At 47.2% G+C, this 27,980-nt stretch overlaps 1 protein-coding gene across 1 annotated transcript in view; it reads left to right on the forward strand.

Annotated features, from left to right (window-relative positions):
- Nucleotides 1–10,144: 10,144 nt before the first annotated feature.
- Nucleotides 10,145–27,980, forward strand: part of CDH1 (cadherin 1) — a 72,955-nt gene continuing 55,119 nt past the window's right edge. The window contains exons 1-2 of the mRNA XM_065925624.1: nucleotides 10,145–10,309; nucleotides 11,184–11,298. Of these exons, the coding sequence (XP_065781696.1) occupies nucleotides 10,262–10,309; nucleotides 11,184–11,298 (163 nt within the window). The 5' untranslated portion in view covers nucleotides 10,145–10,261. The remainder of the gene's footprint in view (nucleotides 10,310–11,183; nucleotides 11,299–27,980) is intronic.

Consider the following 27,980-nt stretch of genomic DNA (forward strand, 5'->3'; position numbering starts at 1 on the left):
TCATCTTGAATCATTATCACCAGGGCTATCCTCCAATCAGGATCACTGATATGGGTATTCTAATGGCTAAAATGCAGTGTTGAAAATTTTCCACATCAGTTGGTAATCAGCTGCTTCCCTGAGTCCCTCAAGTGGCCCCCAAGCCCCAGCCCCTCCCACGCCCCCACGCCTCCCCCCCACCCAGCAACTGAAAGGGTAAAGCCCGACACAACAGGACTGAGAACCCTATGTTGGTGTGTTGATGTGTTGGCAGGTGTTCATTTTTGATTGTCCTGGTTCTACTAGTTGTTAAATATTAATATCATCCTTGCTTATTGCCTTGGATCATAAATACCTGGTTCCCTTGTCTTATTCCACCAGACTGAAAGCTCTCTGAGGATGGGGAGGCACCTCCCTCACCAGCAAAGCACTAGGCACATGCTGCATGTTTACTGAATAAAAGGATGGATGAATGAGTAAATGAATGACTGTGCTCTAAAATGTTGGAGAGTCTTTCTCGAAAATTATGGACCCCCATCCTCAGTCTGAACTGTGGAGTTTTCTCCTAGACTTCCGGTGAAAATCTTGCTCTTTGCCCAGGTTTTATTGCTCTACTGGTCGCCACTCCTGCAGGAAGCTGTCTCTCCAACTGCCATAGTCTGACTGCTGTCTGGTCAGCTTCACCTTCCCTTCCTGCAAGACTTGTACTCTTGCTGAGAACTGCTGGACCTGGGACAACCAAGATGCACCCCTTTCACGAGCCCATGGGTAGGTAGGCACATGTGTGTATACTACACACACACACATACAGTGCTCACCGACTTAGCCTCAAGAAGCTCGAAATCATAGTTTCTAGAGGCAGAAGAAAACTAAAGGATCCTTCCAGCCAAGCCGACTGAGTCATTTTACAGACAAGAAACCAAGACTTGGGGAAGGAAAGAGATTTTGCTTCAAGTCACAAGGTCAATTCCCTACACTGTGCTCTAGCTGCCTCCTGGAGTTTGGTATTAGGTTGGCCAAAAAACTTCGTTCAGGCTTTTCTATAATATCTTACAGAAAAACCTGAATGAACTTTTAGGTTAGGATTAGGGTTGTTGTTCAATTGCCAAGTCGTGATGGACTATTCTCCACCCCGTGGACTGCAGCACGCCAGACTTCCCTGTCCCTCACCATCTCCCGGAGTTTGCCCAAGTTCATGCGCATTGAATCGGTGATGCCATCCAGCCACCTCATCGTCTGTCTCCCCCTTCTTCTGCCCTCAGTCTTTCCTTAGCATCAGGGTCTTTTCCAGTGAGTCACCCGTTTGCATCAGGTGGCCAAAGTATTGGAGTATCTATCTTCAGCATCAGTCCTTCCAAAGAGTATTCAGGGTTGATTTCCTTTTGGATGGACTGGTTAAGGTTAGGCCAGGCCAAATGTGGCACAGAGTGATTTTTCTGGCTGCTGGTCCTGGAGAGGGTTGGCCTTGTCCACCTGGGTGTGAGACTAGAAAGAGCTCTCTCTTTCATGTTTACCAGAACTTAGAAATGTTTACTTAGGACTTCCTGCCTTCCACATTTACCTAGGTTATTTCACACAATTCCCACAGCCACCCAACAAGGTGGATGGTATTATTAATAGTATTCTCATTTATGCAGATAAGGAAATTGAGGTCCAAAGTGTTTTAAGTGACTCATTCAAAGGTTTAGAGCCAGCAGGGGGAAGAGCAGGATTCAGACCCAGGCAGAGAGGCACTAACATCTGTGCTGGGAACCATTTTGTCTTACTGGTCTTGGTGCCAGAGCACCCACCTGAGGCCTGTTTCTGCCATGACCTCACTGTTCATCTTTCTGAGCATCAGTTGCCTCCTCTGCAAAATGGGGAGAATGCCTTTTGCTCTATGGGCAAGTTGGAGGACCATATGGTTCGATCCAGGACCCAGCTCTCATCATTACCCCTACCCCACCCCTCACGTACTGGAAGCTCCAGTCTGGCTCAAAAACCAATAAAAGTGAAACTGTTTGTTGCTCAGTCATGTCTGTCTCTTTGCAACCCCAAGGACTGTAGCCTGCCAGGATCCTGTGTCCATGGAATTCTCCAGGCAAGAATACTGGAGTGGGTTGCCATGCCCTTCTCCAGATTCCTGACCCAGGGATCAAACCCCAGTCGCCTACATTGCAGGCAGATTCTTGACTGTCTGAGCACCAGGGAAGCCCAAAAAACCAGTATTTACCACCCCAGAGTCTGGAATGTCAGGTCGACTCGACAGACCATTTCTTGCTAAATTAAGCAAGGTTTACCTCTCATTTCAAATGGCACCTGGAAATAAAAGGCCGCCCTGATCTCAGCAGTACAGCATGGAGATGAAAAGGCTTTGAACCCATCAAATTCCAGCTCTGTCAGTTAACATGTCACCTTGGGCAGACCTCTTTACCTCTTGAGCCTCTGCTTCCGAATGTATAAAATGGGTGTAGTGAGAGCCCCAAAGTCTATATGTTGACTGATGCTACTTAGAGTATTGTGAGTTCTGAGGAATGGTAGCTGTCACTTTTCTTACACACTATATTATAATTACTGGCATTTAGCATGATACTGGTACCTAGTTAGCATTCAAATAATATTTAATAATTAAGTGGATGAATGTTTACCTGTCTGTGTCTCTCACCTTATGAGTTTCTTAAGGGCAGGAATCATATTTTGTTTATTTATTTATTTTTTAAAATTTTGTTTATTTCTGTGTCCTCATTGTTGAGCAGAGTACCTGGCACATGAGAGTGCTTATTGTTGTGTGTTTGTTGTTTTCCCTAATGATATAATAGATGTGGGCAGCCATCATCCATGGTGCTAAAACCACAAGGTGAAAGGCTGATGGAGAATGTGATAATACAAGGATCAGCTGACACCAGCTGAATCTTGGTATCCTAAAAGTGAGTCAGCCAGTTTCTTGCTTCCTGATACGCTTCTATAGGGAGGACTCCATACCAGTTATGAAATATTTTTGCCTAAAAAAAATTGAATCTGACTTAAATCAAAGCTCCAGATCTGAGTACCAGTTTCCATGACATATGGGAGAGAGGGACATGGTAAGTGACATCATGAGAATGCATTCAGCCAAATATAAAAATGCAAGACCTCTAACAGGACAAATAACCTGGTATCTTAAAAAATAAATAATGCCACTTAAAAACAAACTAAAAAAAACAAACAAACTATAAAACAAACAAACAAACTCTGTAAATCTGGAATTACATCAAAACGGAAATAAGCAAACAAACCAAAATCTGGAATTACATCAGGACAGAAACAAGCAAACAAGCAAAAAAGGATCTGTTCATTTTCTTGACTGTTTTTATGGTTTCAGAGTGTGTGTATATGCCAAAATGTCAAATTGTCTACTGAAATACATGCAGTCAATTATACTTTAAAAAAGCTGGGCTAAAAAGGATAGGGAAACTTTTATAAAGATAAAGAGATGCAAGGGACATACAGTCCAATGTAAAGTGTGACTCTTACTTGAATTCTGATACAAAAATACTGTAGGAACTTCTCTAGTGGTCCAGTGACTAAGATTCCATGCTTCCAATGCAGAGCGCCTGGAGTTTGATCTCAGGTCAGGGAACTAGATCCCACATGCTGCAATTAAGAGTTTGCATGCGGCTTCCCTGGTGGCTCAAAAAATTGATGCTTTTGAACTGTGGTGTTGGAGAAGACTCTTGAGAGCCCCTTGGACAGCAAGGAGATCCAACCAGTCCATCCTAAAGGAAATCAGTCCTGAATGTTCATTGGAAGGACTGATGCTAAAGCTGAAACTCCAATATTTGGCCACCTGATGCAAAGAGCTGACTCATTTGAAAAGACCCTGATGCTGGGAAAGATTCAAGCTGGGATGAGAAGGGGATGACAGAGAATGAGATGGTTGGATGGCATCACCAACTCAATGGACATGAGTTTGAGGAAACTCCAGGAGTTGGTGATGAACAGGGAGGCCTGGTGTGCTGCAGTCCATGAGGTTACAAAGAGTCGGACATGACTGAGTGATTGAACTGAACTCCTTGGTGGCTCAGTGCTAAAGAACTCACCTGCAAGGCAGGAGATGTTGGTTCGATCCCTGGGTTGGAAAGATCCCCTGGAGAAGGAAATGGCAACCCACTCAAGTATTCTTGCCTGGGAAATGCTATGGACAGAGGAGCCTGGTGTGTTATAGCCCACAGGGTCACAAGAGAGTTAGACATGACTTAACAACTAAACAGTAATGCCACAAATAAAGGTCTTGAGTGCCATAATTAAGACCTGGTGTAGCCAAATAAATAAGTAAATATATTTTTTAAGCTGTTAAAAAAACACGTTTTTTAGCTTTTGGACAATATTGAGGAATTATTGGGAATTTTATCAGGCATTACAACTTAATTGGATGATGGTCATGTTCTCAGAGATGAAGACTGAACTATTTACAGGGGAAATTATGTTACCTGGGATTTGCTTTAAAATATTCTGCAAAAATAAAAATGCAGGAGTACATTCATATTGAAACGCCCAAAATGTCTGGAACACTAACACCACCAACTGCTGGTGAGGATGTGGCGCAGTGGGAACCCTCATTCACTGCCAGTGGGAATACAAAATGATGCAGCCACTTTGGAAGCCAGTTTGACCTTTTTTTTTTTTCCCAAAACTCAACAAATATTTATCATATAACCAGCAGCCATGCTTCTTGGTATTTATCCAAAGGAGTTGAAAACTTACATCCACACAGAAAACTGCACATAGATGTCTGTAGCAGCTTTATTCATAATTGCCAAAACTTGGAAGCAAGCAAGATCCCCTTTAGTAAGTGAATGGATAAGAAAATTGTGGTACATCGAGACAATGGAATATTATTCAGTGCTAAAAAAAGAAATTAGCTATCAAGCCAGGAAAAGCCATGCAACAACCTTGAATACATATCACTCAGTAAAAGAAGCCAGTCTGAAGGTCTGTATACTTTGTGATTCCCACTATATGACATTCTGGAAAAGGCAAAACTTTGGAGACTGTAAAAAATCAGTAGTTGACCAGAGTTGGGAGGAGGGAGGGATGAGCAGGCAGGCAGAGCACAGTGGATTTTTAGGGCAGTTCATCAGCTGGTAAAATCTGCCTGCAATGCAGGAGACCTGGGTTCGATCCTTGAGTTGGGAAAGATTCCCTGGAGAAGGGAAAGGCTACCCACTCCAGTATTCTGGCCTGGAGAATTCCATGGACTATACAGTCCATGGGGTCACAAAGAGTTGGACATGACTGAATGACTTTCACACACATATCAGTTTTAATAAATGCACTGTTATAGTAGGGGTTGTTGATGGGGAGGCTATGCATGTGGGGAGGAGGTATTTGAGAAATCTCTGTATCTTCTACTCAAATTTGCTATGAACCTAAAACTACTTTTTAAAAAATAGTCTTAATTTTTTTTCAATTTAAAATGTATTTCTTTTTTTAAATTGAAGAATAATTGCTTTACAGAACTGCCTTGGTTTCTGCCAAACATCAACATGAATCAGCCTTAGGTACACATATGTCCCCTCCGTCTTGAACCTCCCTCCCACCTTCCTCCCCATCCCACCCCTCTTGGTTGTCACAGAGCCCCGGTTTGAGTTCCCTGAGTCATACAGAAAATTCCCATAAGAAATAGTCTTTTAATTTTCTTTTTAAACTCAAGGATGAAATTATGAAACAAGATTTGATACAACGTTCACATGTTACAAAATTATACAAATTGCAAAGAAATAACTTTTGGAGCTGGATGATGGATACATGGTATTTTATTATACTATATGCTGATACGCATTATACTATTTTCCTTGTGTTTGAAATAAAAATGTTTTTTTGTAGACTGAGCTGAAAGGGGTGGCACCCCTATCAGTTACCACATTTTAACAGGAGACTGACGTGGGATATCCAGTTTTTTCCCCTGTGTGCCAGCAGACAGGCCAGCAGAGGTGTCAGGAGACCCAGGAGCAGCTGGTATGGAGCCTCCTCTCCCCACTCAATGGGGAGTCTGATCCAGCTGCAGTCCCCAGCAATTCCATCGTCCCTGGGGTTCCTCCCCAGCAGGCTAGGGGGTCGGGCTCCTCTTGGCAGAGGCCAGGGGAGAGGTGCCCCTCCCAGTTTGAGTGCCATTATCACCACCCCTTTGCCAGAAGATGAAAGGGGCAGAACCGCCTGGGGAGTTAATCTTTAGCCTCCAGACTGATCCGTTGCCAGGACACCCAGGAACTGAAGGTCCTCCAAGACACACCCTGCAGGCACTAAGGAAATCTGATGTTGGTCATGCCAACCATGAAAGCCTGGTTAGCACCAGCAGTAGAGTAGGGTCTGTTGTCCGCCTGGGTGGTACCTGCAAGGCCGCTGGTCAACATTCGTTTTCCCGGTTAATGCCTGAAATTCTACCATTTACATTGGACCGGCCTTCAGAGAGACCTTGACTCCAAGATTTTTATTTTTCTTCCCCCAAGTTGAGAAGCTAATGAACGTCATGGACCATACCTCCTGCATCAAAAGATTTGCTAACAATCTCAGGGGTTTTCAGGACCACTCACCCCACTACACCACCCACAGACATCAGGTAAAGAACAAGGGGTAGAGTTTACTAACTAGTTTCAAAGTTTTCCTGCCTTTGAAAGGATTATATCCCAGAGCTTTCTTTAAAATGCGAATGACTCTGGGAAGGTCTAAATAACTAAACAGCCGCCATGGAAGAGATTGTCCCAGGAGAGGTCAGGGCTACCTAAGAGACTAACAGCCTGGGGGTGAGGCGTCTCCACGGGGGCTTACAGTTTTTCCCGGAACCTGGAGGGGAATGCATTGAACAGACAGAGCTAATAGCTGACTTCACTAGCACTTCCAAGAACCTTGTGAACTAAGTGCTACCAACATCCCCATTTTATGGATGAGGGAAACTGAGACTGGACTTGTTACCCAGCTAGTGGCAGAGCAGGAATCTGAACCCTCCATCAGCCTGAGATCAGGCAGCAGAGGCTCACTTTCACTTGCTCATTTGAGCCTCACAATGAGGCATCCTTTTTTGATGGAAGAAGACATTGAGGCAGTTCACGGAGGGCCACACAGTGCCCTATCTCCACAGGGACGCCCCTTGGATCCCCTGTCCACCCTGGCTTATCTGGGACAGCTGAGGGCAGGCAGCCCACTCCTTGGAGCTTGGAGAAGGGCTTGCCGAGAAGTCTGAAGCAAGCTCATGCCCAACCTGTCCTCACTGCCTCTAATTGTTCTCTAAAATCCTTTATATTGAATTATCAGAGTTTAATGGAGGAGTCGATGAGAGCCACTGTGGAGCTGCAAGGCCAGGGCTTGCTGAGAGGAGGAAAGCAAAGCCCTAAAGGCTCCCTGGGCCAAGTGATGGTATAAAATATGAATTTTTACATAACTGAGGGAAAAAAAAATAAACGGATGAGCCACCCCATGGGGGAAACGCCTCTCTGTATTTCCATTATCTTGGTTAATGTGCAGTCCTGCTGGAGCCCCAGTGGGAAAGGAAATACTGGAGCCTTTATCCTTCAAACCTCTTGGTGGGTTAGGAGGCAGAAATCCAAATGGCCTGGGCGTGTGCTCAGAAACCCATTAAAATGGAGGGGACAGGTGGGGGCCAGGGAGCTGTACTGACCTGAAACAGTGTCCTGATTTGAGACAGTGCCCCTTCTCTGGGGTTGAGAAAGTAGCTGCAGTGGGCTCAGATTCAGCTTCAACTCTGGGTGAAATATTCTAAACATGGTCTTCCCCATGAGCATAGGGGATAGGGGCTGGTTATTTCTGGAGAACAACCTCCACACTCAACACTGACTGAGCAGTTGCTACCAGGTGCTAAGTACTCTGCTTAGTGATTTTCTTTCTTAAAAAAATATTATTCAGCCTTCTATTATATTTTTTATAATTTTATTTTACTATTATCATTTTGGGTGTGCTGGGTCTTCGTTGCTTTTCTCCAATTGTGCTGAATGGGGGCTACTCTCTAGTTGTGGGGCTCGGACTTCTCTTGGCAGTGGCTTCTCTTATTGCAGCGCACAGGCTTCAGCAGTTGCGGCTCCATGACTCTAGAGCATAGGCTCAGTAGTTGTGGCCCACAGGGCTTAGCTGCTCTGAGGCATGTGGGATCTTCCTAGATCAAGGATCGAACCTTTGTCTCCTGCGATGGCAGGCAGATTCTTTACCACTGAGTCACCAGGAAAGCCCCAGTGATTTTCTTTTCTATTTTTTTGTGATTTTCTTATATTAGCTCCTAAGGACCTATTTCTACAGATGAAAATACTGACTTGCCCAAAGTCACATAGCTACACACTGTAGTTCTTGTTATTCTGGTTGTTACTGTATTTTTCTGGCTTTGTGTGTTTGTGTGTTAGATGCTCAATCGTGTCCAAATTTTTGTGACCTCATGGATTGTAGCCCACCAGGCTCCTCTGTCCATGGGATTTCCCAGGCAAGAATACTGGAGTGGGTTGCCATTCTCTTCTCCAGGGTATCTTCCCGATCCAGGGATTGAACCCAGGTCCCTGGGTCTCCAGCATTGCAGGCAGATTCTTTACCACCTGAGCCTCCAGGGAAACCCATTTCCAGCTTTGAGTAAGTGAGTGAAAGTCACTCAGTCGTGTCTGACTCTTTGCACCCCATGAACTATACAGTCCATGAAATTCTCCAGACCAGATTACTGGAGTAGGTAACCTTTCCCTTCTCCAGGGGATCTTCCCAACTCAGGAATTGAACCCAAGTCTCCTGCATTGCAGGCAGATTCTTAACCAGCTGAGTCACAAGGGAAGTTCAAGAATACTGGAGTGGGTAGCCTGTCCCTTCTCCAGCAATTCCAGCTTTATTGTGATATAATTGACATATAACATTGTATAAATTTATTGGGTATAAAATGTTGATTTGATACATATATTGCAAAATGATTGCTACCATAATAACTAACACTTAGCTAACACGTACCTAACTCATTGCTAACACCCCCATCATATCACATAATTACCATTTCTTTTTAAACACACTGTAGTTCTGATCATGCTTCAAGGGTAAAAGGAAACATAATGTCCCTTACATGAGACATTGAAGTGAGTTATTCACAAATGACAGGTATGGTTGATCTCTGATGGATCTCTTCCTGTCAACATTAAAGGACAGATTGAAACCTGCAGCTCCAGCCGGAAGATTATGTGAGGCCACATGAGGTGAAGCCAATAGAAGAACAGGCAGTGGAGGTGGGTTCCAGTCTTCTATTCTATCTTTCAAAGTGGCTCAGTTGTGTCCCACTGTTTGCGACCCCATAGGCTGTAGTGCACCAGGCTCCTCTGTCCATGGAGTTCTGTTGGCAAGAATGCTGGAGTGGGTTGCCATTCCCTTCTCCAGGAGATCTTCCCGATTGGGAATCGAACCCAGGGTAAAAGGAAAGATAATGTCCCTCGCATGGGACATTGAAGCAAGTTATTCTTGCAGACAGATTCTTTACCATCTGAGCTACCAGGGAAGCCCCCTACTACTTCCTACTGGCCTCAAATTCTTTATGCCTGGGTTGTCCCTCTATTAAATGGGAATAATAGCACAATTCTTGTGTTGTTTTGAGATAAAAGGAAATACGATGGTTAATGTCAAATGCTTAGCACAGAGCCTGTGGCACAGTAACTTGTAATGCCCAGTATCAATCGTCACTTCTTACTGTCCCTCACATCTGTATAGAGCTTTTGTGGTGCACAAAACATTGGTCTTAATTAATTGTGTGACAACTTCACAACAACACAGGAAGGCGTTTGTGATTGTTTTACCATGTAGTAGGTGAAGAAACTGAGGCTTTGAAAGGGAGGATTCTGCCCAGTGAGTGAATTGATTTGTCTATTCAAGAACCGATGGAGATCTGAAGTTTAAAAGACAGAAGTGGTGAAAGGGTGAAATCCTCTCTGGCCCCAGAGGTTGGTATTCAAACCTAATGGTAATAGGGATCGTGGAGCCCCTACCATTACGGGATGACTACTCTCAGGTCACCGGGTCAGCTCGCGGCTCCGGGGCGGGATCGGGGGCGGAGCGTCCGCCCAAGTCCGCGGAGGAAGCGGAGGCCTTGCCGCGCCGCTCATTGGCTGCGGCCGGCAGGTGCATCCTCAGCCAATCCTGGCGCCGGGGGCGGGGCCGTCGAGGCTCACCTGGCTCCCGCGGCGCCCGGCAGCTCAGTGGCGTCCGGAGCCTCAGAGCACCTGTGAGTCCGCGGAAGTTCTGCCAGGCTCTAGCCCGGCCCAACTCAGCTAGATCCTACTCAGCCCCCGCCCGGCCCGCCATGGGCCCTCGGTGCCGCAACCTCTCTGCGCTCCTGCTGCTGCTGCAGGTACGTTGAGTCCCCTGACTGCGCGGGATGCCTTGCGGCCCCAGAAGCCGCGCCCCAGCCCCCAAACTCTTCTCTCGTCCCCTGCTCCCTCTTATTCCAAAAAAGTTTGGGTCCTAAGGGCCTGAGTGGCCCGGAAACTGCGCCGCGCTCAGAACTCCATGGGGAACGGAGTGGGAGAGGGAGCCAGTGATAGCGAAGGGCGAGCGCGGCTTTGCGGACGGCCTCCCGCAAATGCCAGAGGTGGGGGCGCGCCTCGCTGCAGCCTCCGGGCACTCGGGTGGGCGACGGGCTGGGAGTAGAGGGCAGGCAGCGGGGTGGGCGTCGGGGTATGGGACGGGGAGCCCTGGTGTAAGTCCGGGCGGAGCTGGGAACGAGGAAAGGAAAGCGGAACCAATAGGTAAAGGCACCTGCCCTGTAACGGGCAGTGAATAGGTGTGCCCCCCGCCCCCCGGGATAAGAAAGGATGAAAAGAGGTCGGAGCGCCCGCGGTCTGAGGAACCGGACTTAGGAGTGCGAGCGGTCCCGGTATAGGGAGAGTGGAATTGGGAAGATGCCTCCAATGAAATTGAAAAGGAGACTGAAAGGAAAGGGGTGCTGAGGCTGGAGAAGGTGAGCCAGCAGCCTTCCCTCCTAAGTCCTGGAGGCTTGGCGGCCACAGGTTTCCGAATGAAAGACTTTGACTTGGCTGGCTGGCTGCCCTGTGGGGAGGAATGGGGGGAGATGGGGGTGGGGGGATGGGGTGGGGTGGGCCCACCCACCCCTCCCCCAGTATTGGTGCCAGCAGAGGGGGAAGGGAGGAGCTGTTGGTTTCGGTGTGGGTAGGAGGGGGGCCCCGCCGAGCCACCCCGGTTTCATACCTTTCCCCTACCCCCAGGTCTCATCGTGGCTCTGCCAGGAGCCGGAGCCCTGCATTCCTGGCTTTGGCGCTGAGAGTTACACGTTCACAGTGCCCCGGCGGAACTTGGAGAGAGGGCGAGTCCTGGGCAGAGGTGAGGGCGCGCCGCCAGTGTCCCTGAGCCGGGTGGGGTGGGAGAGGGCAGGGCCGGAGAAATGGCGCTCCTACGCCCGCGGGCTGGACTGGGCGAGCGCCGTCTTTCCTGGTTCAGGTGACACCCTTTGTAGATTACACAGATGCGGGCATCTAAACTTTTGCCAGGATATAGCGTTGGGTTTGAGAGGCTGTCTTGTATGGTTGACTTAGTTATGGGGCCCTTCGGTGTGTCCCATATTATCCTGACCGCTTTAAGACAGTCTGTCCTTTCCAACGTCTAAAACTTGGTGTGTGGGAAGAGGGAGGTGGGGGAGGTGGTAATTCCCGTTTTTTAACTGATGAGCAAATGGGAGACTCAGGGTGGAGTCCACTGGCCCCAGGGTCAAAGTAGGAATCTGATCTAGGTTCTGACTTCCAGGCCCCATTCAGCATCTCTGGGATGACTGAGGAGTCCTCTCTTGGTTACTAGGCTGTGACTTTTGCTCATAGAGATGAAAATATTTTTATACAGGTACTATTTCCCCAAGGAATAGTGGTGTGTGTGTGTGTGTGTGTGTGGTTTTTTGGTGTGGTTTTTTTTTTTTTTTTAAAGCCTGGTGGCCCTGACTCAGGGAATGAAAAACAGACACAGTGTACTTCTGGGTCTTATCACTGTGATAATCAGGATTCTAGATTTCGCTTTGTTTCACTTCGTTATTGCCCGGGAGTGAGAGCCAGGAAAGGTTGGTTTCTCTTCTGGTTTCACTGATCTCCAGGTGCTTATTTCCTATCAAAGGACTTTCTCCTCCCTCTTGATTTAGTTGACTGGATGAGTATCATAACAATAAAAGGAACATTTTTTGAAAGGAGGACTCACCCACAATACCCCTAAGGGAGTTCACTGTTTATTCTTCCAGTCTTTGGCCACGTGAAAAATGCAGCAATCATGCTATAAATTTTTTTTCAACTATAGAAGTTGTTCCAACAGTAGGCGACTTTTTTTTTCTAACAGAGAAACTGCAGCTTGATTGATTAAACCTATTTGTTTTTCTGAGGCCCGTCTGTGTTGTGTGGAGCTTTCTATTGGGTCAAAAAGGAAAAAATAGGGTGTTGTCTGCTTGATTTTGCAGTTGGTCCCCCATTACTTGGCCCATCTCAGCTTGATGTTCTGCTGGGCCCTGTGCTGGACCCCTGGAGTGATTGAGGACTTAAAGGAATACCCTACCCTTGCCCTTGGTATTTCCCATTCCAGCAGGTTGATGAGAAATGTCCCGAAATGTCTCAGGACCTGCTTAGAGGACACTGTGGTCTATGGGCACTTAGGTGGCAGTGTGGGTGGCTGGGGATGGGTATCAGTGGGGAGCAAAGACTGGCTTCTGGGAGCAGGCAAAGTTGACTGAACCTTGAATTCAGGGCAGAGTTTAGAAACTGTGTACATCTGTGTGTGAGGTGTTGCGACACAAGTATTGATCACTTTCTTGGTTTTCTTTCACCAAGACATCTGGTAACACCAAAGGTGGGCTAGTCTAGTTTTTATCCCCCACCACCAAGTTCTTGTATCTGACATGATATTATTATTGTTACATGATAATAATAATATTATTATTATATTATAATTATTATTAATAATCACACCTATTCACTTTTGAACCAGACTCTGGTTCAAACTCTGGTTCACATATTTCACCTCATTGAACCTTATGACGCTGGGCACCATTGTCATTTCTGTTTTGAGATGAGGAAACTGATGCATAAGGCAATTCCATACTCTGCTCAGGGATCAACAGCTGGTCTTTCTCCCATTCCTTTCTCCTCTCAATCTCAAAAAAAAAGAAAAAAGAAAGTGTATTTGGGGAACTCATTCGCATTGTGAAGTCCTCCTTCTGGTGTGCCCTGGAGAGCAGAGGTGGTGATAGAACTGGACCCTGAGGGGGGCTGGTGGTGATGGAGGTGGACCAGACCCGGTGGCAGGTGGAAGGAGCCTGTAGCTGGTGGTGGTGATGAGAGAAGCAGCCTCTGGAATCCTGGTGCTCATGATGTTGGTTCCAGTTCGCTTTCTGTCTCCACACCTGGCGGCTCAGCAGTAAGGCATCCATGTGCCAATGTAAAGGACCTGAGTTCAATCCCTGGGTGGGGAAGATCCCCTGGAGGGGGAAATGGCAACCTGCTCCAGTATTCTTGCCTGAAAAATCCCATGGACAGAGGAGCCTGGTGGGCTACAGTCCAAAAGGTCAGACATAACTGAGCACACACAGAGAAACACACACACCTAGCCCCACTCAACGGATTTCCTGACGTTTAATTTTTTTGGCCTTTTTGGATCATAAGATCTCTTTCTTTTTTTTTTTTTGGACCATAAGGTCTCTTTCCAACCCACTGTGGACTTGACCCAGGATGAAAGTGCCCTTCTGGTAAAAACATGCAACTTCAGGGAACTGGCTTTGTGATTTTAAAAAGGCAACCAGGATTTAGGGAGGCAGCCTCATTCCCTTTGGACTGTCCAGGAAGATGGAGGCTTGGGATATTAGTGCCAGGTTTAAACATTGGCCCCATGGGGAATTTGCTGCATGGGAGCATGAGAATGAGGAGACTGTGATGTTATGTCCACAGGTGGCTGAAGAATGTCAGGAGTAGGGTTTTGACCAAACTCAGGGGGTCTTGGGATGTAGTTTTCTGGGTCATTCCTGTGTCCTGTGAAATGGCTGAACCCCACCATCTCACTCAGTTTTGTATTTATTACTTTGGTTTCTCTCCAGGTTTTAGAATGGAGAATGTTCAAATAAACAAACACAAAACACCAAAAGCACAACAAAAATTGGTCTTTAGAGTTTCTGATTATTTTCCTTTTTTTTTTTTAAATACAAACTTGTTTGCGAAACCCAGGCGTTAGTTTCGGGTCTCAGGAGTATTATCCTAGTGCATTCAGCTTTGAGTTGATTGAGGGGTGGTGTTAAAAAAAAAAGAAAAAAAGCCAGGCAGGCTTTCAAACTGATGATTTCTTTGCCTCGTTTCCTCCACCACCTGGCTTTAGGCAAACAGGGCTTATATTTTGCGTTTGAGCTCTGACTGCTTGATGGATGGCCCGTGCTCACAGGCACCCACCTGTGTGGGTTAAATACACCCATTTCCCCCTCCTTGTAAAAGATGTGCTGAAAGGTGATGGAAACAGTATGCAGGCCCCCTAATTAAACCAGGCTTTAAGAAACAAATATGGAAGCCTGGTTGGGGTTACCTTACATCATAAGATCCCCACTTCCCTGCCCCTCAAACTCCCAGATGTCATTTCCCTTACTGGCTCTTACTTCCCTTTACTGACAAGGGTTGGTGCCCAGACCCTGGGGAAGGAGATTAATGGCCCATCGTCCTGCCCTTGCCTTTGTGTCTCACGAGAAGTGGCAGAAAAGACCCGAGGAAGGCCACCAAAGGAAGACTGGTGGCTGCTGCTTCTCTCCTGGCCACTAGAACTGCCTTTCTTCTCTGCTAGGGAAATCCCTGTTTGCTTTTTGGGACTTTTTATTGAGTGAACCTTTTTCCGGAATGCTCCTTCCAGCCTCAGATATGCCAGAAGCTGAAATGATCAGCTCTCACATCTCCCAGAAGCTGCCAAAACCCCAAAATCCCTTAAAGGCAACCATCACAGTCAGACTTTCTGGGTTTCCACTCTGCCTCCACCCGCATCTCCACTTAGGGCTGTAGGCTTTCAAGGAGGCAGTTGGGCTGGGGCTGATTAGGATAGGAGTTCCAGGAGTTGAAAGATCAGACTTGAATTTCCACTACTAGCTGTGTTCAGTTCAGTTGCTCAGTCATGTCCAACTCTTTGCGACCCCATGGACTGTAGCACGCCAGGCTTCCCTGTCCATCACCAACTCCCAGAGCTTACTCAGACTCATGCCATCGAGTGGGTGATGCCATCCAACCATCTCATCCTCTGTTGTCCCCTTCTCCTGCCTTCAATCTTTCCCAGCATCAGGGTCTTTTCCAGTGAGTCAGTTCTTCACATCAGGTGGTCAAAATATTGGAGTTTCAGCTTCAGCATCAGTCCTTCCAATGAATATTCAGGACTGATCTCCTTTAGGATGGACTGGTTGGATCTCCTTACAGTCCAAGGGACTCTGAAGAGTCTTCTCCAACACCACAGTTCAAAAGCATCAATTCTTCAGGGCTCAGTTTTCTTTATGGTCCAACTCTCACATACATGACTTCTGTATGTACTAGTCAAACCATAGCTTTGACTAGTCTAACTGTGTGACCTTGGGTAAATCATGTTACTTCTATGACCCTGTTTCCTCATCTGTAAAACTGGGGGGCAGGAGGGCAATAATACTTAAACAGAATTGTTGTGAGGATTAAATTTGAATATTCATTTCTTCACTTAGATTCTTTGGTCAACAACTGTGAGTTGAGCACAGATTGAGTGTCAGCATTGGGCTGGATATGGGATTACAGTCATGAATAAAGCTGATGTGAGTTGAACATAAAGTGAGAAGGATGTAAGGAAACAGGGAAGAGTCATTAAATGGCTCATATTTCTTAAGGACAGAGTTTGTACTCATATTATTTTGAACAAATGAATGAATGAATATTCACTACCTCTCACCCCTTGGTTTATTTTTCTCATCTCAAACTGTGGCCTGGGGCTAGCCTCTGATATTGATTGTAATTGTCAGGGAGAATGGGGTCTGTTAGAACTTTCTAGATGCTCGTGAGGGCTTCATGTCCAGCCAGTGACTCTTGAGGCTGGGATATACTGATAAGTATGTCTACGGATATAGGGTACTGAGTGCTTCCCTCTGAAAACCAGGGAGAGCACAGAGGGCAGACCTCAAACCTGATTCTGGAAATGGAAGGGCAGTTATTAGACATTTTAATTTTTTTTTTGTCTTTGGTCCATTAAAAAAAAAAAAAAAAACTGTGGTGTCTCTCTCCTCCCTCCCCTCCTCTCCTTTTCTCTGTTACTAATTGAAGTTTTCCTTTTATATACTTCAGCTTTTGCTTCTTACTGCTGGGAGCGTTTTATGCCCCCTCTTTCTGTTATTTTTCCTCTTCCCCTTCCTTCTTCTTACCAACCTGAATCCTCCACTCCCCCACCTCTCAAGGCCCAAGAAGATTCAGAAGGTTCTTGAGTCAGACTGCCTAGTTTGGAATCAGGAATTCCTTACCAGCTGAGGGACGTGGGCCCAGGACTTTCTAAACCTTAGACTGCCTTTCTGTTAAATGGGCATAATAGTACGCGTATCACCTTGAGTATCAGGTGCCCGATGAAGGTGACACATTAAAGCCCCTAGGTGCCTCGTGTGTGAGACTCTCCCTTGTCTGAGCTTTGGTTCAAACGTTTCCCTGTGTGCTCTCCCATGCAGCAAACCAGCCAAACCAGTTTCCTCACGCTCCCTGTTTCTGTGTTAAAGCAAACACTGTTCTGCAAACAGCAAATAGTGACTAGACCAAAGTGCCCTTTGCTAGGAAAGGAAATGCTGCAGTGTTTTCTGGCTTGCTGCTGTGCTGGGGGGCGGGAGGGGAGGCTGGGGTGGGCTTGCCTCCCCCATATGGACCTGCCCATAAATATTGTTCAGAATTGGGGTGGGAGGGGTCAGTGGGCAAGGAACGACTGGGTTAGGGCAGGGGCCAGAAAATGAGGGTAACCTTGAACCTGGCAGCCTTGGCTTGGTTTTGAAACATATTTCATAATACACGTGGCTTAAGGATGCCTGTCTATTCTTCAGTTTCATAAAATGCTGTGCCCTAGCCCCTGAGACCCTGGCTAAGCATCAGATTACCTCAAAAATCCCCTGCAGGTTCACTGAGCTACAGTCTCTGAAAGGGGAACTTCTGACAGGGCATTTTAAAAAGCTCCCCAAAAGCCTACCTGATTCGTCACCCCAGACGACTCCAGTGGCTTGATTCCCGAATGTTTGATGAGTAAATATCCAGTGGCAGCCAGGGTGTGGACATCTGTTGTCCAGGGATCCAAGGGCACCCTTGATCCAGAAGGATAAGACTGATCTTTCCGCCATGCCAGTGAAGGAGACCTCTAGGGGTGATGGGTAGAGCCCATGGGATGGAGATGGGGGTAGCCAGTACACAAACCTCTCCTCACTGTGCACCCAGTGCTGGGGGTCTTCAGGGAGATTCTAGAAATTCTCTGAGACTCCCGCCCCCCACCAGTGGCTATTGCCATTTACTGGAGAAAGTCATTGGTGTGGGAAAATATTCAGAGGATTGGAGCGGCAGTCAGTTATACCCCTGGACCTTGGTGGATGAGATGGCGGTCCTTTGCTGGGAAGAGAGGGGAAAGAGCAGCCAGTGGAGAAGGAAAATTAATTCTAAAGACCCAGAAGCGGCATTGTCTTGGAGGCATTTGGGAATTTAAGGTCTGGAGGCCGAGAGACAGCAGGCACCAGTATAAATGGGAATTTGTATAGGGCAGTGCTCCTTTTCCCTTAATCAGTAGATGCAGAGGTGTTACAGGGACCCCACACACTGGAGGAGAACATGATGGAAGGGCTCTGCTGAGGGTATTTATCTGGAGGCGGCCAACAAATAAAAATACAAGTGTTCTGTTTCTAACCAGTATTAGGAGTGGGACCTGCAAAAGTGGGGGTCCTCACAGACCTGACAGCTGAGCTAATCCTCCCGGTGGCCCAAGGCAGGAAGTGGTGTTATCTCCTACAGACTCAGAAGTTGGACAGCTTGTCTGGGCTCACCCAGCCAGGTAGTGGCAGGGCTGGACTTTTATCTTCGGAAAACTGTGCTCTTTCCCACGCCCCTCAACCACCCTGTCGCCACACTGCATCTCCCGTGAAACTGACTCACCTTTAAAAAAAAAATCATTATAGTGTTTATCGGTTGCCCTGGGTCTCTGCTGCTGTGTGCAGGGTTTGTCTAGTTTCAGAAAGTGGTGGCTGCTTTTCGTCGTGATGCTCGGGCTTCTCCTTGCGGTGACTGCTCTTGTTGAGCTTGGGTTTTAGGGGCGCCTGGCTGTAGTAGTTTCAACTTTCTTAGTTTCGAACCCTGCATTCCAAGAGAGACTCTTAACCACTGGACCACCAGGGAAGCCTGCTAATTCACCTTTTTGAGGCGAATTCCTTCTCCCCTTTGAAAAACAGGTCTTCACACCTTTTGCATTTCGCTACTTTTAGTTGTGATGCTAGATTTCAGCCTGTTTTTTTGAGGACCTCTTTTGTCTTTCACCTCTGAGCCATTTTCAGCCTCTGTCCCTCTTGACTTTCATTCAGAAAAATACTAGGTGAACTGCACTTTTTTTTACCTTTCTGTCTTTTCGACTTTCTGGGTCTCTGAACGTGCCCAATTATACTGGCATTCCAGGCAGGTTGGGAGGGAAAGTGTCCTAAGCAAACTCATGTTCTAACCCAGGGCCAGCTCAAGGTCTGGGTGTGGATCTGTCCACACCAGGAAGAGGGAACACGTACCTGGGTCCCTGTGAGCTCGGGTGTCACTGCTGGGACCGCCTGGGACCCGCCTAAAGAGTTGAACCTGCTCCCCCTGAGGAAAGTCATAAATGGTGGCCAGCACAGAATCCTGTGGGATAATTGGCCAAGGTCTAGATAATCATTAGTGGGCTTCGTAATTAGAGGAGCATGTAACAGGCCGAGAGCCCTTCAGATTTACGATAGCTGGGCAAGTTGAAGGCTAAGGGGAACACCTGTCTCTGTGGTTTGGCGCTCAGACACACCAGTGCGCCTCCTCGGTTCCCGGGAGAGTTTTCCCAAGACTTTTTTTTTCCCCCAGCGTCTTCACACCGACATTGCAACAGCCTCCCCTCTGGTCTGCTTCCTCTGCCCCTCCCCCAACAGTCTTATCTCTTTTTTTCCCCCCAACACTGTCTTTTCTCCACTCATAAGTCAGAGTGATGGCTTTTAAAATTTAAGTTAGAGACCATCACTCCTATTCAATATCTGCCAGTGGTGTCCCATTTTTACACAGGGTGAAAGCCAGTCTTTTCTCAACTTATAAGCCTTCCACAATCTGCCTCCCTTACCCCCACCCCCTGCCCCACCCCTTACCTCTTGCCCTGACTGTACTTAGAACACATCAGGCACACTTCAGCCTCAGGGCCTTTGCACTGTCTATCATCAACAGTAGTTTCCCCCTGCCAACTGCATGGCTCACTCCTTTATGTCTTCAAGTCTCTGCTCAAATGTCACCCTCTCAACGAGGCCTTTCTTGAACCCCGTGTTGGAGGCGGTAACCCTTTCTCCCTTCTTTGCTTCATTTTCCTCTGTATTGCTTTTCACCATCTAAAGTATATTTCACTTACTTCTGTCTACCATCAGTCTCCTCCCGCTAGAACAAGAGCTCCCTGAGGCCAGGGGCTTTTTGTCTTGTTGAGTTCACAGGCTGTATTGGTATGGCACCTGGAATTGTTCCTGGCACATATTTGGTATCAATAACTATTTGTTGAATGAATGAATGAGGTTTCAGAGTGTACATATAGGTCTGTATATATCTTTTGCTTTTAGAAGTTATTCCACTGTGGTGCCTTTTTCCAAACAAATTGAGATACAATTGACATATATTAGTTTCAGGTATTATTGTGCTTTTTATTTTAAAGAAAAGAGGAAATTTTCTCAGTATCGGTCACAGAAGGGACACCAGGAGAAGAGGATGTTCTCAGGGCCTCTGTCTCCGCTTGGCACTCCCCAGTTTCTCTGAGCCCTGCGCATCCCTGGTGTAACCTTACCTCATTGTCTTGTCACAAAAACAGCTTGCCAGCTAGAGTGAAAAGGTCAGATGAGCCATTTCTTCCCCACACTTCTTGGTGTAAAGAAGCACCTGATCAAAATCTAAACAAGAGATCTGAGCCCGCCAGAGCCATCTGTTTGGTTTCCTATTGTCTGGGTGACACCTTCCTTGAGCAGGGCTTCCAAATACACCCAACACCTTCCCGGGTATCCTTCATGCCCATTAATTGTTCAAGACTCAGTTTCCGTTCTTCCAGTTCTTGGCAGTGCATAGGAGCCTGGAGGGAGCTGGTAGAGAACTGGAGGATGCAAAATGCTCAAAGACAATAATCCTCTTCTTATGACATAAGAGTTGTTATCATAACACTGCACGGGTAGTACGTGCTATGTCTCCCGAACTCTTTCGCAATGCCGGCTCTCCCTTACACCTCACAAAGCCAGTGGTGACAGACCCTGAGCAGCTGCAGTTCACACAGACCAGAAGTGGGAGAGCCTGGCTGCTTGTTCAGCGGCTATTAGACTCCAAAGTCTGCACTCTTTACAGCAGGAAAAGCCAACTAAGCAGACGGTCTGTGAGCAGCCAAGTGAAGGCGATGGATAGTTCCTGCTCTGAATGGCTCGGAGAGACATCCCTCCGGATGACTGAGGCATTCCTTTGTCCACGGAACAAGTTCACGTTGGGCACTTAGCTAGCACTGTGCTACACGTTGGGGATCTTGTTCAGTTGCTCAGTCGTGTCCTGTTCTTGGGGGATCTAGCAGAGGACAAAAGACAATCCTTGTCCTCGTGGATTTCCTTCTCTTCTCATTGGAAGAGACTGGGGTGGAGGCAGTTGGATCATGATCTATGGAAGGGAAAGCAAATACTGCAGGAAGGGTGATAAGAATTCCGTGTGCTGGGGTGGGGGGATTTGAGGGAGGTCTTCACTAAGAAAGACATTAGTGTAAAGACCTGAAGAAGTGAGATGCTGAATATGTAATTAGAATTGGATTGTTTCTTGAGAGAGCGGGACTTTCCACATTCTTTCTTTCTTTTTTTTTTTTGGCTGGGTAGCATGAGAGAACTTAGTTCCCTGAATAAAACCCTTGCCCCTGGCAGTGGAAATGGGGAGTCAACCACTGGACCACAAGGAAAGTCCCTCCCTCCATTCTTTAAGGCCACATTGGTGCCAGGTAATGACCATACTCTGGGTAGGCATTTTTCTAGAGGAATAATCCCGAGAACTAATTGTCACCACACAAGCCAGGATCCGGTTCTCTTTCCTTGCTCCCCACCCCTCTCCCCATGTTGGTGTGTGGCCCAAGAGGAACGCGGCTCCACATATAGTTTCTTCCTCATGGCAGAGGGGGCCGAAGGAGGGTTACATGTCTACCAGGGTCCCAGGACCTGACAGAATGGAGCCTGGATTCATATGAGGGTTTTCAGACAGCAAACTTCCTCCCCCACAAATTCTTCATCACAACTGTGTGGGAGTCTTTGAAAAGGGAATGAGTTGACCGACTTGTTTGTGGAAAAGCTGTGGCTTTTCCATAGAGAACGTCACCGTTGAGTCAGCTTGGTCTAAGAACCTGAGCCCTATTGACAGGTGGGGCAGAGCCCTGAATCACGGCCATCGAGAGGCCGCTCCCGGTGAGGTTATTGTATCAGAGATTGAATCAGCTCCCTGACATCACCTCTCAGGTCGCAGGTACTCTTGGTGCCAGCTCTTACTCACAAGTCCTGGGAGATACTGGCCCTAGATCTCTGCATTCTTAACAAGGAGCCCACGGCCTTGCGGGAATGACTGGGTTCAACAGCTGCTGGGGAGGGTCACGTGGTTGATTCCATTCCCACCCCACCTCCTGGGCCTGTCATCATGACTAAACTTTATAGAGAAATGAGAATTTGTGGGTGTGCTTCCTGTACCTTTTGCCTTCTCAAGTCTGCCTTTCTAAAGAAATGCTCGTCTGTGCCTCGCAGATGGATATTTCAGAGCTTGTCAGAATCTTTGGTTTTGAAACTTCTGTGTAAATTGTGCTGATTTTTCTTTGGACTTTGGAATTCAGTTATGGTTTCTTTTCTTTTCTCTCCCCTCTGCTAATCTTCTCGCCTAAGCCATGGGAGTACTTAAGACTTTGGGAATTAAATACCCGAGGAGGCTCTTCAGCCTAGAAAACTTACATCACTTAGCAGGTGCAAGGCTTGACTCTTAGTTTCAACAGAATTTTGATATCAAGGTTGTGGCTTTCATCTTCAGCATTTATTTCTCTCTTAACCTGTGAAATGAAGGAGTCAGCCTCCCTGAGCCTCCGAGAGTGATGATGAATCAAATCCTAATTCAACTCTTGCCTCATGTCCTTGGCAAGTTACTTAACCTTTTTGTGCCTCAGTTCCCTCACCTGTAAAAAGGGGATAAAATTGTTGTTCCTACCTCGCAGTGTTGCTACAAAGATTCAATGAGTTAACGGACATAAAGTGGTTTCAGTGCCTGGCACACAGCAAACACTCAAGTACTGAGTTTTTATTATTAGACGTTTCCACTTTAGACTTGTGTCAAGGGGGTAAAAAAAAAAAAAAAAAAAGGAATGTAAAGAGTGAAAGAGCCAGATAGAAGAACTGAGGATGAGGAGAGCTATATTGCTTTGTCACTTGACTTCCTGACCTCCCCAGATCTAAAACACTCTTGACCCAGTGCCTGTTCAAGGGCTAGTTGTCTGTCTACAGTTCTTGATCCTTTGGAGATAACCAGGGATGTATTATTTATGGTTGGAAAGATAAGGGGTCTGAGATGGAGGGTGGATGTAATAAGACCACCCTGCAGTTAGTTGTTGGTGCTGGGCACTCAGTACATGGGGCTCATCCTTCTATTTTCTCTGCTTTGGGATATGTTTGAAGTTCTCCACTATAAAGCTTAAACAAACCATTCAAGGAAAACCTAAATAATCCGAGAGAGAAAATTCAAACACCCTCCCCTTCTCAAGTGACTGACATTAGCGATTTGGCATGCGTCCTCCCAGACATTTTTCTAATCACTTACAGGACACATGTGCCCGTATTTGTGGGTTTTTTAAAAGCCGAAGTTTCCTGCAAGTGGAAAGGTAAGATGTGACAATCAGTCTGTGGAGCTTTTTCCTCTCATTCTATCCAACCTCAGGAAGGTGTTTTTAGTATCACAGGAGCCAACCAAGTCCCCTCAGTACAGTGCTTGCATGCCTACTATGTGCTCTGTGTTAGTCACAAAGTTTCTCCTGTCCGTGGGGGTTTGGAGGCAGGCAGTGAGAGAGGGCTGTGGAAATGAGGTGAAGAGCATCAGAATGCTGAGATGCCAAGTTATCAGACAATGGGAGCGTTCACAACTCAGGTGGGGGAAGACCTGTGTGGGCTGGAGCAGCTGGCGGAGCTTCTGCAGGGGGAGGCGGGTCTGGGGTGTTGGGTGGCATGTGAGCAGGAAGGCGAGGGGGGGAGGAGACGGTGGCATGTCTATTGTTGGCCAAGGGAGGGGGGGTGCCTTTAGCCTAGGTGGAGGGGAGGGACCTCTCATGCAGACTCATGGGGGCCAGGAATATGACACAGGGGGTGTTTGGGTGGTGACTCAGGTAGCCGAGCTGAAACTGAGTTTCCTGTCCTGGAGCCTCACCAGGAGGGTGGGGGGCTACCAGGACCACCCTGTCCCCCAAGGCTCTTCCAGCCTGGCCTCTGGCTGACAAAGGCCATAAAAGGACTGTATAACAACGCTGCTGCTGCTGGCTGGGTGGGGCCCTGTGGGCAGAGACCTGGGCAGGCTGGGTGAGCTCGGGGAACAGGAGCAGCAGGTTCTCCTCCCTCTGTCTGCCCTGGGGCCACTGGACTGGCTCAGTCCCAGGCTCCTCTGAGGCCATCTGGAGTGGCCTCCAAGAACCAGAAATGAGCCCCACCATCCATGTGGCCCTCAAGCCTGTCTGTCCCTCAACCACTCCAAATGCTTATCCAAAATCCACTACTGTCCCCAACCTTGCTTCCCTTCTCAGCAAATGGCAACACCTGTTCTACTCATCATTCATTCAAATGGCACACCTGTCCTATTCATTCATTCATTCATTCATTTCGTTCATTCATTCGTTGAATAAATAACGGTAGCTCTTATGTGCTAAGCACTGATCTAGGACTGAGGATACAGCAGAGAACCAGAGACATAGGAATCTCTTTCTGTGTGGAGTTTGTATCCTAGTGCATTGATGGGAACAGGCAAGAAACATAATAAATATGTGAAATGTTTAGGGTGTTTAAGAATGAGTGAGCAGTTGCTGAGAAGTAGTGGGTGGTCTGGGAAGGGCCTCATGGAAGGGGTCCTTTGAGCAAAGATCCAGAGAAGTGAAGGATCAGGATATGTGGGTGTGTTCCAGACCCTGGGAGTGGCAAGTGGAGGCCTGGGGCAGAGCGGGAGAGTCCAGAGCCCTGTGAGTGAGGATTCCAGGGATCGGGGCAGAGGTGATAGGAGGGGGCCTTGTGTCTCTCCAGTGCAGTCCAGATCCAGTCCCCATATCCTGCCAGCTCTGTCTTCTCACCAAGCTCTATTCTGGGCCCTGGGGTGGTCTGCAGGTAGTTTGAGGGACTCCTCCCTCGGGAGGACTAGGCTGGTGGTTGTAGCTTGGACCTTGCCCTATGATCGCCCAGGCTCTGGGCTCAGAGAGGCTCCGGGGCCTCTCATTGACGTGGCCCATGGGTCCCTCCCCAGAGTATCTGGGCTCTCCCTGCCTCCACCGGCACACTTTTCCTGTGCTCCCTGCCCAACTAACTCCTCTCTCAGGGCCAGCTCAGTGGTTACTTCCTCCAGGAAGCCCTCCCTGATCTTCTGACATGAGTCAGGACGTCCCCCTTCCTCCCCAACACCTTCTAAGGTTCAGATCCCCTGAGTTCTCCTTTCTCCTCACCCACCAGGCTGTGTGCCTTGAGACAGGTCCTCAGCATGGCGCCTAGAATGTATTCGACAATAAGTAGTCCTCTGAGGGGCCCATTTGCTGTGGAGAATGAGGGTGTAGGGTCCCTGGGGACGGAGTAGTGAATTATAATGTGGATGAGGAAGCCAGATTCCTAGGTCTCTTATCTTTTCCATTGGATTTTTGGTCTTCCTCTTCTGAAAAACAAACTAAAAAACCCCACTTTCAGCTGAGCTTAGATGCAATCCCTGTGGTCATTCTTTTAAACAATAATGGAATTTTTTAAAGTTTCGTCCTCCTCTCCCTCCATGGCTGTTTGCTTTCTAAAGATAAATCAATTGTTAAGAGCAGCTCAATTGAAAGTGTTCAATTCCTGCTTTTTACATGGAAGGGAAGTTAGGGTGATCTGATCGCTACTGCTTTTTTGAGCGATTGCTTAGCATCAGCCAGGGACTGAACCCAAAACTTCAACTCAAGTTTACAATCTGTTGCGCCTGCCCTGTGCTGGGCATTCAGACTAGGCCTTGGGAAGACGAGGTCACAGGTGAAAAATCCACCCAGTGTGCAGATTGCCCACTCTAGAAGTGAAGGGGGAGGGACAACAAACAGAGTAAGTAGAGTGTTAGAAGGTGGTTGGTACACACCAACCACCCTGAGTGAGCAGGGTGGGTGGGAGAGGAGTCTTCTTTTTGGGGGAGAGGAGTCTTCATGGGGGGGTTGCACCTGTAATTTTGCTGTGGGTCCCAGGCTCCGTCCCATTGCATAGCTCAGAGGTGGGGGTGAGAGAAGGAACGATGGGCATTACTTGGGGTGTCTGGGCAGTTGAGGAAGTGGCTGGGAGGGTGAGGGAAATGGAGGAGGGGAGACGGAACTGGAAGAGGGTTGTGGGTGTCTGTGTGGGAGGGGTGCAGGGGGTCTGGGAATGGGTGGGCAGGGGGAGGGGTGGGCTGATGTGGTCATTCAAGGGGAGTGTCTCTCGCTCCCCTTCCCCACTCCTTGGAATGTGGTCACCCAGGCTGTGCCGTTTGAAATGCTGATGCATTAATTAACAATTGTTTACAGGCTTTCAGCCCAAAAGTGTTAAACCCTTTATTCTGGGAAACAGGTCTCAGTCTTTAACCTGCTTCAGAACCACCTGTGGAACTAATTAAAAATGCAGGCTGCTGGGTCTCACCCCCTCAGAGATGCCAGTTTATAAATCTGGGTGGGATCTAGGAATCTGTATTTTAAATAAGCCCCATTCTGTGCTTGCTCTGGAGGCCCGGGATGGCACTTCAGACCTGGACTAGAGTCAGGTTCTGCGGGAAGACTTAGAAGTATAGACTCAGTGGGTCCTTCCCTCCAGAGATGGAGTCAAGAGGACTAAGGGGATTTGAGGGGATTTTTTTCCCCTTTAACACACTCTCCAAATGGTTCTTGGTGGTGGTGGTGGTGGTGGCGAAGGGGGCAAGGTCTATGAATCAACCCAAAGCTGTAGACAAGAGGAGTGTGTGTGTGTGCAGTTTTTGGCTCACAGGGTCCATAACTTTTATCATATTCTGAGGCATTCAGCTTTCCCCAAAACAGGTGGTCAAGCCTTGGCTGTCCTTGGAAGAATCAGTCTGAAGTGGGAACCAGTGTCAGGTCCATTGAGGCAGGGGTGAAGGGAAGTTAAGGTTGAGGGCTACAAACTCCCCAAGTGTTCTTCGAGAAGCAAATACAAACAAAATATGTAAGACGTCTAACAAACAGCAAAATCATTGGAGGAAGAATTTCAGTGTATTTGGAGAGGAGAGCTTGGATGACCAAGGGGCTCTGCCCTCCCTCCTATCACCTGTCCATCCGGCCATCCTGCCATCCACCCATTATTCATTCTTCCATTCAGATAGTCACTGGGCATCTGCTTTATCCAAGATCTTAGCCATCCAGGCTGCTGGAGCGAGGGCAGCCCGGATAGCTCAGGCTGACGGATGACTTGACAAGTTAACTCATTTAGTTTTGGACCAAGGTGTCACTTACTAGCCTACAAACACAGCTGCTTAATTTATGAGTTGCCCAGCCCAATGTTAAAATACCTCGCAAGCCCTGCTGCTATCCTGGCATGAAACTCAAATGGAGCAGAAAACAGATCCAACACGGAGATAAGGCAGCTGAAGTTTCAGGTTTAGGTTGGGCCAAGAAATAGTTTTAGGGACTTTCCTTACTGTGGACAGGGTTGCTTTTCTATCTTTTTTGGTGGGGAGGAAGGAGTGGTTTATGATTAATCCATGTGGAATTTGATAACAGATCCAGAGATTATGTAAGACGTTTCAGATATTTTTATTTTGTTTGAGAGGGCAATTGATCATGAACCTGAGGACTATTGGGTTGCCTTTGCTTGCTGTTGAACAGGCTTTCCCTAAAACATGTGATTCATCTCCTTTTCTGTCTTTCTTTTTTTAATAAGTAAGATGTTACGGAATGAACTTTTTGACCAGCCCAGTATTTCTGGACGTGTCATGACTTTTAGATATTGAACACTTTTTAAAGACTGATTTTTTCTCTCATGGGAAAGTTCCCTGTCGTAATTGGATCTGTTTTTTCCTTATATCCTGTGCCTTTTTTCAGCTAATCTACCTCAGTGTATGAATCACATAATTAAAGGGCATTATCAAGAACCCTTCAGTTCTGGATACAAACTTGGTATTATGTATTTTTCACACCAACCCTATTATAATTATTCCCATTTGGTGGATGAGCAGACTAATGCTCTGCAAAATGGGACTATAAAGTGTCTGGCATTCACTGGGCACTCAGAAATAGTACTGGTTTTTTACTGTTATTGATAATTGTAAAATATAATATCTATTTTTATTATTAGAATTGATAGAGCTCTTACTATTTGCTGGGCAGTGCCCTGAACCTTTGCAGAGCATTATATAATTCTCCCCACCACTCTTGAGGGAATAGTAGGTTCTAGACTTCATTTGTGGATGAGAAAATGAGACTCAGTGAGGTTCATTTAGCTTGGGGTCCACCTAGACACAGGGATCTGCTACTTAGAATGCCTTAAGTCTCAGCTGGTAAAGAATCCACCTGCAATGCAGGACACCCTGGTTTAATTCCTGGGTCGGGAAGATCCACTGGAG

This window comes from Muntiacus reevesi, chromosome 2 (assembly GCF_963930625.1).
Source record: "Muntiacus reevesi chromosome 2, mMunRee1.1, whole genome shotgun sequence".
In the NCBI taxonomy this organism is placed as follows: domain Eukaryota; kingdom Metazoa; phylum Chordata; class Mammalia; order Artiodactyla; family Cervidae; genus Muntiacus; species Muntiacus reevesi.